Consider the following 15,494-nt stretch of genomic DNA (forward strand, 5'->3'; position numbering starts at 1 on the left):
AGATTTATGAAGTATGTATTTATACTAATAAAAGCAGATGATCAGGATTATGAATACATATTATTTCTTAGGATATTTGACTATGATATATTTATCAGTATTCGTTGAATCACCCCCAGTAGACTAATTATGGAAGACACTTATATCAATAGAAGACACTGTCTATAGATAATATACTAAAAGAGTAAACAGTTATTTTAATTTTGATGGATTACCCCCAATTGACTGGATAGGCAAGTTGTTAATAAAATATCATTAAGGAGGTTGAATTATGTTAATGAATCTTTTGGTAAACCTCAGTGATAAAGTAGATAGTACTTCAATGGATACAAATTTAACTGTTTATTTATACTAATTCCAGAAAGGACTTAATGGATCTTCCAGTAAAGTTACAATCCTATTCTAATCATTAACATTTACTAAAATACCTAAGTCGAGTAACAAAGGGAGAGAGGAAAGAGAATAATAATAGCAGACAACCCACATTGGGAAAAGCTACAGTGTCAGCACAAAAGCGTCATTGCAGCCCAGGTAAAGTAAATTTAATACTGATGATTTAATGCAAATAATAGTGATATAGTAAAACTTCATTAAGTTGGATTACTTAGGGAAAGTCTATCTGAATTATGAAATCTAACTTATATCAGCATACCCTATATTGTATTAGTTTACATGAATATACGTAGATCAATGAAGCATTCTGTAGCAAATATATGGGGAAGGAGACTTCACTTAAAGAACAGATAAAAATAACTTATAAGTAGTATATAACTTATTTATGTGTAAAGGAATGCTTGCTAAAGGCACTGATCTACATGGGTACCTCAGAGGTGTTTATCTTACACAGCTTACAATTAGTGGCTCCTGAAATCTCATTTACAGAATTTATCTCTCAGAACTATTTCTTAAAACAATTCAGAAATAATCTTTAGTACAACCTCTGAACTAAACGACACTCTAGGACAATACAGCTCTCTCCAAATATTTGTTACTGTGTTTAACAATAACAATCATTAGTGGTAACTTATTGTTAATAGTTGTCACATTTTAAATAATGCATAACTGAACTGATGAGATTTTTGAGTTTTGAAGCAATTGAAATGTAGCTTATAGTGAAAATACATAGATTACATTAGGGAGACAGTGTGGCACAGGCTCAGGAGCCTGGTTTTCAGGGTTTGACTGTTAGCTCTGCCATTCATTACCTGGGGGACCTTGAACCAGGTCCTTAAATTTCTCTGTGCCACAGTTTCTTCATTTGTACGAGAATAGGAGTAATAAGCACATGTGATTGTTATGGGGGTTAAATGAGCTAAAACTTGTAGCCACTTAACAGCGTATGAAATATAATAAGTACTCAAAAAGATTATCTAATTGTGAAACACGAAATTCTCTTTTAATAAGTAGAATGATACAGCTACTTTAAACTGAATATTACATACCCAAATCAAAACTTGAGCAAGACTAAATTGTAAAATATTTACAAACCAAAATTAACTATGCTTCAGAAAGAAAGAGGGAAATGAGCATAAAATTTCTTGGGACACTTATCATGTGCTAAGCTCTGTACTGCATCCATTATAAACGTTACTCTCATTTAGTCCTCATTATACTTCTCTGAGGTAAGTATCATACCTTTTTACAGATGAGAAAACCATCTTAGAGAGGTTTGTTAACTTGCCTGAGGTCATGGCACTAAACAGGAGGAGAACAAGATGCCACTGTAGGTCTCATACCATTCCCACCACCATGCTGCTGCATCTAGATTTCCCCCTTATCCCACATGGAATCACTGAAGCATGTCTCAATAAAACTGCATACTTTGGAGGAACATGTTTTACTCAAAGCAGTAGTTCTATCAAAAAGTTAAAATGAAAGTGGTTGAAATGAGCACAAGTTCATTTAATGTTTAATTATATGAGATGTAAAAAACTTTGCTACTCATCTTTAACATTTATCCCACTTGTACTGTGTTTATGCTCTATATAGAATGTAGCATAATGATTTGCCCTTCCTAATTGATTATTTTGTCATCTTTTTCTTTTTTTCTTTTGCTGTACTTGGGTTCATTCTGAAATGTGACACTTCATTTGGCCCTTTGTGCTCTATGTCAGCGTCTTCAACTTTATGGATACCATTCTCCTACTAATAGTGTATGTACAATACTTTAAATGTTCTTTATGTAAATAGTCCTCACCTGTTTTACTTGATAATGCTATTTTTCTGTATAAAGCCAGATCTATTATTGAGCATGTTTAGGAATTTATCGAATATAATAATGTGCAACCAGGCCAAAAATTTTTATTTCCTTCCTAGATTTATGAGAAGACTAAAACTAACAGAGCAATTATATATCTTTAGCTTTAGATTAAAATAAGAGAAAGGTGAGTGAAACAACCAAAAACTCTGGTAGAACAATTGAAATTTTATATTTTTCAGTGGTATTTGAAGAGTTAAATACAATTTATGGAGCAGATTCTCAGGCTATGCTCTTGCAGGACACAGGTATTTTAAGAACTGGATCTGTCCATCTGATATACAGTCTTTTCTTAATTCTAATAAAGAAGATATTAATGGATAAACTTTTCTTAGTTTTCCGTATTTCTCCCAAATTTTTTTCTAAAACCTTTGATGCCTGCCTTCTGCCTATGGTCTATACAAAAGTCTGGTATAAGACGACACTTGATATGTTTGATATATCACTCTATCACATGTTACTTCTCAAAAAGAATTATGATCTTCAGACTCATCTTTTCCTGAAAAAGTTGGGAGTTCCTGCAAGTGATCTTCCAACTGTACTCTTCTTACACTCCGCTTTCCTTCTTTCCTTTCTCCTGGAAAGTCAGGGCTTGTTGGTTAGCCCAGCTACTACACAACTAAGAGTAGGCCATGGCCCCTTTTGAATGTAAACATGCAAGTCCATTTGATTTCCCCAAGGATCCTTAAGTCACTTAGAAGGATCCCTCAAATCATACAAATTCCACTTGAGAGAAGCTCTTGAATTCAGGGTGACTGACTCAGAACTGTCCTGCTGAAAGTGTTCCAGTTATAGTGTAAACTCTAGGTGTGTTGCCTCCTGTATTGTATATTTAATAAAAATTCCAAACTATAAAAACTAATTCTGTTCTAGATTTAAGTATACACTGAAGGCTGATTCAGCATAAGGTAAACCTAAGATATCTTGTCTAAGTCACAAGGAATGGACCTAGAATAGGTTGGAAAACAAGCCAAGTCCATGGGAACCTTATGACTGACTAATTGTTTTGATCCCTTACGAGATACTTTAAATTTTTTCTGCAAAATTCACTACTGTTTTCCATGAAATAAAGTCTACCATTTTCTTAAAATTTTTTAAAGTTTCCTCTGTTAATTATTTCAAAAATATATAAGAATGTGTAAGATGAAAATCTCATAGATTCTAATGCCATATGCCCTGTGAAACTTAATAAATGTTAATAATAATTATGACTTTTTAATTTATTTTTCTAATCTAATATGTCATTGCATGAACCATTTTTCCAACTGTGGCAATTTATATTTTTCTTTTAAACTCATAAATTTCATACAAGCGACAAATGATTTTTAAAAAAATACATTTCAGAGTAATATTGTTAAAAGGGAATAGGTACTAATATAGCTCTAGTTTAAGCTACATATGCAAATTGTAGTCACTTAGACATTAAGAGAATAATACTGAGAACCAGATTTAAATTACATATTTCATTTATATTATGCTTGCTTATGTAATAGGAAGGTAATTTACGTTTTGTTGTGATAATATATATATATATTTTTTATTTTACTGAAGGCATCTTTGTTTTTCATCTAAGAATATAAAAGACATATTTTAAAGTGATATAACTTGATGTCATTTTTTTATCCCCAGTCTTAAATGTATTACATGATGTTTCAACTCCCTTAGTTTAGTTGGCTATATAAACTGACTTTTTTTCGTATAATAGGAAAATTTTTGCTCAGAAAGGAATGATTATTTTCAAAAAAAATGCAAGCAAACAAGGAAGATTTATTTAAAATTAAAAAAAATTCAGACAGCCTGAACATTTATGTGAAATATCGTTGATGTATGTTTTCACAAATATATTAGTATAACGTTATGAATTAACTGGCAATTTTCTGCTAGTTTCCAGAATTGTAGATCAACTGGAGCAATAAAGGATCTAATTTGAGTGTAGTTCGTGGAGCTGAATATAACCTAAGATTCTATCTTTAGGAAGAAGTTCCTTCAGGAAAGGCAGGGCCTCTGGATTTTACTATAGAGACAGAGATTCTGTGGCCTCTGTAGTAACCTGTTCCAAAAGTTAATCATCCTTACCATAGGTTCTGCCTGTATTCTGTCAAATTATTCCTTGCTACAGTGTAAGATTGAACATACTTTTTTGTATCCTGGAAGATAGTTACCTTACAGCCTTTTCTCTTCCAAACAACCCTGATTCTTTTCATATTTCTCATATAGTCAGCTCTTGATTATCTTACTACAGTAATGAAAAGAAATATAAAACATTCAAAAGAATAAATAATGCAAAAGTCAAGTATATTTGACTTTGACATACCTTATATTTTACAAATTTTTTAAAGATTATCTTTATTACCCAAATTTCATTGTAGTCAAAAAATGTAGCAATTTTTATATAATTTTTTGACATGGGTTGAACTTGTTTTATGGACTAAAACAATGTCAGTGTTCATAAATGATCTGTGTTTGAAAAGAATGTGTATTCTTCATTTCGGGTACAGGGTTGTAATATATATATAACCAAACATATTACTTATGTGTTTTAAATCTCTATCAGTACAAATGTTTTTTTCTGCTGTTCTGTCAAATAGTGTGTTAAATTACGCATTACAATGATAGACTTGTTAATTCCTACTTATAATTCTGGTTTTGTTTATTTTATATATTTCAGAACCTTCTTATTGCCTGTATAAGAATATAGATTACTTAAATCGTCTTAGCAAGTTAAATCTTTGATTATACACTATCCCTAGATCTCTAGAAATGTGTTTGTGTTAAAAATCTATTTTATTGTCAAAATAAATATACTACGTTTATTTTTATTAACATGTTATTTTCCATTTTGTGTTTTTTATTGTCTATTTTTACCTCTAGTGATAATGAAGCTTTCCCTGATTCGTTTTGTTTTGTTTTGTTTTTGTTTTTGTCTGTGTTGGGTCTTCGTTGCTGTGCCCGGGCTTTCTCTAGTTGCAGCGAGTGGGGACCACTCCTCGTTGCAGTGCGTGGGCTTCCCATTGCGGTGGCTTCTCCTGTTGCAGAGCACGGGCCCTAGGTGCGCAGCCTTCAGTAGTTGTGGTACGTGGGCTCAGCAGCTGTGGCTCACGGGCTCCAGAGCACAGGCTCAGTAGTTGTGGCGCACGGGCTTAGTTGCTCCGCAGCATGTGGGATCCTCCCGGACCAGGGCTCGAACCTGTGTCCCCTGCATTGGCAGGTGGACTCCCAACCACTGCGCCACCAGGGAAGCCCCTCGCTGATTTTTTAAATATGTGTTTTAGTTCAGAAATATAATGCTGATAGAACGTAAATATAAAACAAAACAAAAAACAATAAAAGTTTACTATATAACATAGATCAAGAAATAAAACATTGCCTTTGCCGTACCCCAAGAAGCCCCTTCATATGTCTCCAACCATAATCCCTTCTTCTCCTTCAAAAGATAACCACAATCAAGACTTTTTATGTCAATTATTTCTTTGCTTTGCTTTGAGGTTTTATGACCTACTTATGTATCCTAAACAATATAGTTTAGCTTTGCTCGTTTTTGATCTTCATATAAATGGGATCATATTAAATGAGTTTTTCTATGTGTTGCTTCTTTGACTCAACATCATGATTGGCAGCTTCATCTGCGTTATTGTATCTGGTCCTAGTTCATTCACTTTTATTGCTATAAGCAGCAGTGCTCAAACGTTTTGGTCTCAGGACCCCTTTACATTGTTGAAGATTATTGAGAATCCAAAAGAGCTTTTGTTTATGTTGGTTATATTCATCTATTTTTGCCATATAAAAACTAAAACTGAGAAACTTATAAATATTAATACATTTAAAAATAATTTTAAAAACTCTCATGTTACCATACACATTTTTTATGAAAAATAATGTCAAAAATATTGTGAGGAAAGTGATATTTTACATTCTTTGCAAATCTCTTTAGTGTCTGACTTAGTAGAAGACTGCTGGTTTCTCACAGATGCTTCTGTATTCAATCTGTTGCAGTATATTGTTTTGGCAACAAATACTATCAATTGTTTCCCTTGAAGCAACAGGCTCACTTGGTTCATCTTCCAAAAAGATGCCTGCCACATACCAAAGTCTAAATAACCATAGTTTGTGTATCCATTGTTCTTTCAAGTAAAAATGATGGTTCATGAAAAGAGTGGCTAGTCTACCTTGCAACACAAACCACCGCATAGATGTTTTTTCTCAAGGCAACCATAGTACTTCATTAGACAGAAGTGCTTTATGCGTGATTCCCTTCACACCGAATGTTAAAAAGGTGTGTGCTCAAAGATTAAATTAACACAATTAGGAGTTTTATTCTCTCCAGCAAGTACATTCTTAAGTGAAACTTTTTTTTAAATATGAGTATATGACTGAAGAATGTGACAACTTCTGAAGAATGACTTTGGTCTTTGGTGCTGTCATTGTACTAAGGCTTCAGCAATTCTACCCACCATTGCTTTGGTACCAGTCAACACAGTACAAAAGGCAAATAATGTCTTTAAGATGCTTTAAGATACATCTGTATTATATCTTGTCCGGTATTTTTCAGTTATTCTCAATGAGAAGATTGGCAGTGTTTTTTCTAGTCTGTCATGACTAGAAGCCTGGTTTATCATTTACAACCTCTCATTTTCCTTATAGTTTGGATGTGTCTTTTTTAAAAGTATATTTTGGGTATTTTATCGGTTCCTTTTTATCTGGATTGATAATATATGCTTTTTAATTGGAAAATTCAGTCAATTTACATTACTGTGATTACTAACTTATTTGGATTTATTTTAGCCATTCTATATACTGTTTTTTTTTCTCTTTTCTTACTTTCTTTTACCTGGGTTACCTGGTAAAAGAGGTAATCCTGGCATTACCTGGGTTTATTTTGAGTTTAGAAGACATTCACTATATTTCTTTTCTTTGTGTAGTTATTTTTGAAATTTTAATAAGAATACTTAATAAAGTCTTAGATTAGGCCATATCTTTATTCTCTTTCTCAAAAATAGAGTTTAAAAGTTCTTTAATACCGTTCTTTCCTCTCCTGGCATGGGTACTTAAAATTGAACAATGTTCGCCCTTGTCTTTTTTTTAATCCCACAAGTTAGACTTCTAAAATATGTATCATTCATGTTTGTTTTGAATTACTTATATATTTGCTATTCTTTACTCAGTATTTACCTCTTTAATCTCACCCCTTCCTAAATCTCATAATCTTATACTCACAAAGTATATCCTCAAATGATGATCTTCTAATAAATTTTTTTAAAAACCCTCTCTCTGGAAATCTCTTTTTTTCCCTTTATTTTTTTCCAGTTTATTGAGATATAATTGACATATAACATGGTATCAGCTTATGGTGTACAACATAATTTGATATATGTACTTACCACAAAATACCACAATAAGTTGAGTTGGTACCCATCCCCCTCACACAGTTACAATTTTTTTTTCTTGTGATGAAAACTTTAAGACCTATTTTCTTAGCAACTCTTAGCGTACAGCACAGTATTATTAACTGTAGTCACCATGCTTTACATTACATCTCCAAGACTTACCTATCTTATAACTGGTAGTTCGCACCTTTTTACCGCCTTCACCCCTTTCCCTACCACCACCATTCCCACCTGCCTCTGGCAACTACCAGCCTCTTCTGTTTCTGTGGATTCATTCGTTTGTTTTAATTGAGATAGAATTGGCATATAACATTATATTAGTTTTAGGTGTATAATATAATGATTCGATATATGTATACATGCTGTTATTTTGAAAGAATATATATTATTATGGGTTGACACTTATTCTCAGCAAATTGTGGTATCATCCCAGTCTTCCGGCTTCTATTGCTGAAAATGAAAAGTGAACTCTGGGTCTAATTATTATTCTTTTATAGGCAATCTGTTTTCTTTCTGGGTGCTTTTAAGATTCTGTTTGCCTTTGGTATTCTACAGTTTTATTACAGTCTATCTCTCTTTTTGCTTTTATCTATCATGAAATTTATTGGGCTTCTTAAATATGAGGATTGTTTGCTTTCATTATTTCTTGAATATCCACTGCCAATATGTCTCTGAATATTGCCTCTTTCCCATTTCCTCCAATATTACTTTCTAGAGCTTTGATAGATAGTCATGTTTTAATGTCTCTTAACTCCTCTTTAATTTGCCATATTTTTTATCTTTTCACACTGCATTCTGTATACTTTATTCATATTATCTTCAAGTTCACTGATTTTCTCTCTAGCTATATATAATATGATACTAAATTTCAGTAGTTCATTTTTCATTTCTAGAAGTTTTATTTGGTTCTTTTTTCTAATCAGCCTAATAATTTTTGGTAGTCCCTTTTTCCTAAAAAGTACTGTCAAATACAACTTCATATATTAAACTTATTAAACTTATTTTGTATTCCATATCTAATAATTTCAATATCTGGAGGCTGCAGCTCTGATTCTATTGTTTGTTGTTTCTGCTGGTTCCTACTTATGGTGGCTTACGTTCTTTTGCATTTAGTAATTTCCTATTATGAGCATGTATTTGTTGGAATGCATCTGTGTGGATTCTGTAAGGGCTGGGTTAAGGGTGTGTTTTTCCTGGGAAGACTTGTGTGTGTGTGTTTGTTTCTGTGATACATTGCAGGTACCTGCAGTCCCGTGTAACTTTAAATTACAATTTTCGGGTTATGGTTTCTCAGTCCACACTTGTCATAGTGGGACAGATTATAAAGATGTAGTTTTCTTTTGTTTATATTTTTCTGTGTTTTTAAATATCACTAATAGCAAAGACAGTTTACCGCCTGATTCTATGGGCTACTATTTTGGGATTTTTTTCCTAGTTTGCCTAACCTCTGAGTGTAACCTTTCTCAGACCCTTACTTTATATAGGGTACTTACCTGTCTGGACATGGACCACTTCAGGGAGCCTCTGTTCTGCTTACCACAGTGATAGAGCCCCATCTCTAAATTGGTCTTTTTTCCCCTAACTTCCTTTTTCTTCCTTCCTTCTATCTTCCCTTTCTCCCTTATTTTACTTCCTTCCTTCTTTCCTTCTGTCTTTGTTTGAGCTGCTATAACAAAAATACCTTAAAATGGGTGGCTTATAACGAATAATCATTTTTCATAGTTCTGAGAGCTGGGAAGTCCAAGATCACCAAACCAGCAGATTCATTGTGGCAGCTGATGAGGGCCTGCTTCCTGGTTCATAGGTGGCACCTTCCCACTGTGTCCTCACATGGTGGAAGGGGGCAAGGGAGCTCTCTCAGACTCCTTTTCTAAGAGCACTAATCCCATCCCTGAAGGCTCTGCCCTCATGACCTAATCACCTCCCAAAGGCCCACCTCCTTATACCATCACCTCGGGGGTTAGGATTCCAGTACATGAACTTTTCACACTATGGCTCCCTCCTTCCTCCCTCTCTTGCTCTTTTCCTTCCTCCCTCCCTCCCTCCCTTTTCTATGCTCAGAGCATACATTTTTTCCTATAGAGATCCGTGTCAATATAGTTTGTCAAACCAGTTTTATCCCTTCATATGTTGTAAGTATGAATAATGTCATCAGAGTCTGTGTGGGCGGGGTAGGGGTGAGGGTGACCAGGGGTTGGAAGTAGGGGAGAGGCCTGGCTTCACCAAGTGAGTCATTCCTCTTACCCTCCTAAAAATAGTGTAGTGAGCCTTATTTTCTAGTTAGATTGGTTTAACAGTCCTTTTCTTAACTATATACTGCCTTTCTACGTTACAGTTTTAAAATATATCCACATTCAAAATATTTAGATAACTTCGCAGAGTATTTAATCTAGTTACCATTTATTGAGGTTCCGCTATATCTGTGTAAAAGAAAATGAACTGTGTTAGTGCTACACTCAGTTAATTTTACTTGGTTACAGCTTATTTAGTTACTAAAGGGGGTGACGAGTAGATTCTCTGCCACATTGCTACATTTACACTTATGGTAATAAATACATCTATGTTATATAAGAGATTCCTGCTTAATACTACTTTATTATTAACATTTTATTAAGAGTTTATTAAAATATGGGCAGTAGGCAGTGTTTTCTAGTTCATAATAATGAATTAAAACACAGATCTTTGAAATAATTCCCAGATGCTTATAATTTTATTAGTGGCACTGGACTTTTGAAAACTAACACACACAGAAAAATAAGAATTCTCTCGTCATCAGCCACTCACTCCTAAATTCATCGTGCAGCATTTTCTTCTCACAATAACCCAAAGAAGACCAAGCCTGAGAATCTGTGAAATCTTCCCTGGTAAATCCTGAGAGAAACCACATTTAATTATTTTTGTTTATAGAGACCCAAGTTAAGCTTGTAGTTCTACATTTCATGTAAAGATTAGACGACACTTCTTAATTCTGATATCCCCTGCTTTAGCCTGGCCTGTACTGAGATAGAAGCTAGTGCTCTGTCCTTGGAAGAGATCAGAAAGTTCCTGATCTATTTACAATAGACACCAAATCCCTGATCAGCTTTGAGTGGTTTGCCTTAAACTTGCATATTTTTTTTGACAAGTTTTCGATTAAATTTAGTTTCTCTAAAGTATGGATATGGTCATTTTGATTCTTTGATGCACTAACATAATATATGTTAACGAACAATGATTCATTTTTAAATTAAGCTTAATTTTTATAAGTTGCTATAAAATTACCAAAATCTTCTCCAAATGAATTTACTTCACACAAGGTGTGAATAAAATTTTTATTTCACACTTTCTTAGAAGTTATGTATGTTTCATTAGAAGGGCATGGGGCAGGGGTGAAGAATGTGATTCTTATTGACAAAGCCACATTGTACTTAGAAATAGTGGTTATATACCATTACACCTTTGAAAATGCCCTGGGTTTACCAGTGATGTAATATGATACTGCTGTGTGCAGCAGAAAACAAAAAAGGTAAGCTAATGTGTTTTCTTTTCAAGGTTGGCTAGAAGAGATTTAAACTGTATAAATTATCATTGTTTCTGCCTATTCTTTAGATTTCAGTTGTGCTTCTTAAAACTTCTACAGGTACTTAAAACAGATGCTGAGGAACTTGTCTCCAGAAGCTATTGGGATACACTGAGACGTAATACAAGCCAAGCACTCTTTTCAGACCTCGCAGAGGTATAATTAAACCTCAACCAGGTCCTTGTACTATTTGCCATTTTGTTAATCTAGTCCACATTTCATTTTCGAGTCACAGCGATGAAACCAAAAATATATTTTATATTTTCTCTTTTTCTCCAGTAAAGCAATAATTCCTATGTATAAATCGGTATATTTGAATATGTCAACTGTGCTGGCAGGGGCGGCAAGGTCACCTGTAATAGTCCATGGTAAATCCACTCGCTTCTTGTAGAAAACATGACTTTCCAACTTAATTAAAAGGAAATACTGTTCTTTTTCACTTAAAGGTCACTTTCAGGAAATTTGAAAATACTATTTTATAGTTTCACTGAATCTTTTAACCTTATAATTTGCAATGTTACATGAAATGCTGAAACTTCTAACTTGTTAAAAGATAGCTAATGCTTTAGAGTTATGGTAGATTTTAAATCAAATTTCCTAACATTAATAGCGAGTGGCTTACCAAGGGTGGGCATGGGGGAGGTGTGCTAACAGCAGTCAGTCAGGGAAGGGAGGACATTTTACCTTGACGTTGGTTAGGATTGCCAGTGTGTGGAAAATTAAAAGTAGACTGACCATTATATCATTCATTATTGTTTTCGAATTCCATAGAGACACACACCTTTTTGCTGCACTCAGGTGGACTGTTCCCAACACCCCACTCTCATTATGGCACTGTTAATAGGGATTTGTCATTTTAAAAGATGGGCTGTGTCTTGTAGATTAAATACTTTTCTATGTTCCCTATTAAGAATTTTTAAGAACTTTATTAGAGATGGCTGTCTGGCTTACCACAAAGGACTTTTCAGTAAATACCAAGAGATGTATTTTTTCATTATCTTTTTCTCTTGAAAGTTGGCTTCTCGTTTCTTTTTCTAAAGTTTGACTTTTAAAAGTTATACTTAAAAATATCTAGAGAAGTAAACTGGAATGAATTCTGTTACCCACATATACAGTGTTATTCAGTGGACACCTCCAGAGCAGGGCAAACACTTGTAAATGTTAATTTACAGTTGTGCACAACTTTAAAGTCCTAAAACAAATAAATAAAGCATTCTGCCCTATATATAGTCTGTCTGTGATATATAAATATGATGTAATTATGACCAGAAATTATTAATCTTTAAAAATTACCTTTTAAATTTTAGCTATTTTTAGGCATAAAGTGCTAGTAGATAGTCCATTTACACATATTTTAGAAGTGCTTAATTCTATGATCATTTATGTAGGCATATAGTAGTCAGTGCCTAAAAGTAAGCGCAATGGGGGACACTAGTCCTTAGAGTCCCTACAAGCCTGCTGTGCCCGGCTTCAAATTAGCAGTCGTGTCCTGCTGTCTCTTCCCACCATAGGCTGTCCACCTCTCAGCCTCCAACTGATCTTCAATCCCATTTAACTCTGCTAGAAATTCTCACAGTTAGGCACAACCTGCTTATTATATGTCAAATTTAATTTAAATCTTGGTAATATCAGAAGACCAGTCAGCTCTTACATAAGATCTTATATAAGATTTACGTAAGATCTTTTGAAGATGTTTTTTGCTCCGTCTGATGTGTGCTGGAGCTGGATTTTACAGCTTCCCCGAGCTAGTTCTGCACATCTCTTCCCAACTCAGCATTCCATGCCATTCCGTTGGTACCTTCAGACTGACCATGATAGGCGTGTTACTACCATAGACATTGGCAAACCCTACAAATCAGGCTTTTTTATTTTCCCAGAGAGCCAGTTCACTAGCACACCATTACCTGTAATCAATCCACACTATAATCATAAGCTGCTAAATCAATTAATGAATTGACTCAAACATTGTGAAAATAAATTTGATGGAGAGAAGTACGAAGAAAAAGAAGAAAAGAAAACAAAACTTATATTGTGTTTCCAAGTAAAATAATTATTGGGGGATCATCTCTGTTACTGCCCTCCCACATTGGAGAAGATAACTGAGAATTAGCTGTAGTTAAATTACAACTCATTATAATTCCTTATAGGTTACTACTGATGCCAGTGAAACATTGAATTGTTTATACTGTCAGTACTTCAGGATTCGAATTAGTTCAGAAAGAAAGCTTAGAAATCTATTTGTATTTCTTTGTTTCTCTTATATTTAAAATGTAAATATTGAGATAAAGCAGTTCTCTTTCCATAATGTAGGTAAATTTGACATTAGCCTCTCATATTCTTATTCCAGAGCTATTTCTAACCATAAATTTTTTTTCAGTGGTAGTAAAACCATGTTATAATGAACATTTGAATACCACAGCTGATACCACTTTCTAACCAAAATAATTGATAATAAATTCATAGTACAATATGTCTATCATGCAGCTATTGAATACAGTCTGTGAGTACCAGAATTACAAAAACTGTTTTGAGCTTTACAGATGCAACTTAAATTTTTTTCTTATCTGCTTTAAACTTTACTAACCCTTAATAAGTTTCAGTAGGTTATTTAAAACCGTCCTAACAAATCAAGAGTTTGACGATTTCCTCCAGCCCATGAGTAGAGCTTGATAAGATTATTATCATATAGTAATCAATAAAAATATATTGAAAGAATTTCTTAAAACTCTTTAATAGCTTGATATATTTTTATTTTATGCAAGTCTTTTAAATTGTTTATTCCATTTTTGATGAAATCATTTAAAATAATTTTTAATCAAAACAAAGTTAGACAATGGCCTCTCATGGGGTTCTTCTGTGGCTTTTTCTTGCTTTGTTAATGAAAACACCTGAATTCATTTTATTTTAACAATGAGCACAAGAATCAAAGGGATAAAGTCTCTATTTTTGTCTCAACTCTCCTGCGATTTAAGTTATATAACACTGTTAGGATACCCAGGACACTGGTATAGTGTTCAATGACTCCCCGCAGTACTCCGTTTCACTGAATGGGGGGAACAGGTTTTCACCATTTCCATTTTCTAATTTTTCTCTCTAATGTCAAACTGTTGATTATGCCTCTGTGGGTCTGGATTATCTGCATAAGAGCAACCTAAGTCTAATAAGATTTCGATGATGAAAGACTGTAAACGAAGATTTGCTCTGCTCCATGGGCACGAGAAAAACTGGCTGAATGAGGTCATTATTTAAAACCTGAGTAAAACAAAGCCACCTCATTTCAGTGTGTTATGTCTCGAGGTAAGGAACATGACAACACTGGAGGAAAACACTCCATAGTTACGTTATCAAGGTTCTCTAACTTTTGGTGTTCCTGTATCCTCTCATTTTAAGGCATTTTTTTTTAGATCTATATAACATATATATATAGTTTCAATAACACAAAAGAAGTAAGAGTATACCATGGAAAAATATTTTTTTGCATTAAGCTCCAACATTATTTTCTGTCTTGTCTAGTCCCTTTTCAACTCCTTGGAATATACTGATTTGTCAGAACTAGATAATAATAGCTAACACTTATTGAACATTTACAACATGCCAGTCATAGTGCTGACTAACATGAGTTATCTAATCCTCACAACAGCCCTTTAGGGTAAGTACTGTTGTTGTTCCTGAGGATAATTGTATCCTCAGTGAGATTAACTTCCCCAAGGTCACCTAACTAATGAGGAAAAAAAGTCAGAATCCAAACCAGAAATCTCACTCTTGAGTTCATCATCCTATTTGCTCACCTCGCTACTGCTCATTTGTGAAGTAGCAACTTGTTCTCAAACCTTATCCCTGCTCCTCTTCTTAGTCCCTTTGCCCCTCTTCCACATTCCATCGCTCTAGCTTCCAGATGGACACCCCAGTTCTTCATGCTGACCTCTGATTGGCTCGAGCCTCCACTATCATGGTCCATTTAGGCATGCCTTCTCAAATATTTCCTCCCCCTACTAAATTAAGCTGTTCCTTGGATAATAAACTGATTAGGTTTGATTATACACGATCACAAAAGAATGTCTATAGTTAACAAGCTACCTTCTCCCCCAACAAAGGTCTTAATGCTTTTGTCCAAAGCATCTTATGACTACCAATAAGAACATGTATATATTTTCATTTACATTCATATTCTAACCTTATCCTGAAAATGGTTATTGTAGATAGGGTTTTTCCCATTTTACAGATAAGGAAGCTGACGATCAAAAAAGTCAGTGAACTCGGGTCTTCTGATTTTAAATCCTGTCCTCCTTCCATT

The 15,494-nt window shown here is 34.0% G+C and overlaps 1 protein-coding gene across 10 annotated transcripts in view; it reads left to right on the top strand.

Annotated features, from left to right (window-relative positions):
* The window catches only part of MICU3 (mitochondrial calcium uptake family member 3), a gene marked incomplete at both ends in the record, with an annotated part of 88,390 nt that overhangs the window by 56,887 nt on the left and 16,009 nt on the right, over nucleotides 1-15,494 (top strand). For 5 of the 10 annotated variants that reach the window (XM_079726656.1, XM_079726649.1, XM_079726650.1 and 2 more), the window contains 2 exons: nucleotides 2,115-2,153; nucleotides 11,261-11,356. The exons of 1 other annotated variant lie outside the window; for it this stretch is intronic. In XM_079726656.1, coding sequence (XP_079582782.1) covers nucleotides 2,115-2,153; nucleotides 11,261-11,356 — 135 coding nt within the window. The remainder of the gene's footprint in view (nucleotides 1-2,114; nucleotides 2,154-11,260; nucleotides 11,357-15,494) is intronic. 4 more of the 10 variants (XM_079726651.1, XM_079726655.1, XM_079726647.1 and 1 more) reach the window with 2 other exon arrangements.

The sequence above is a fragment of the Hyperoodon ampullatus genome, assembly GCF_949752795.1.
Source record: "Hyperoodon ampullatus genome assembly, chromosome: 20".
In the NCBI taxonomy this organism is placed as follows: domain Eukaryota; kingdom Metazoa; phylum Chordata; class Mammalia; order Artiodactyla; family Ziphiidae; genus Hyperoodon; species Hyperoodon ampullatus.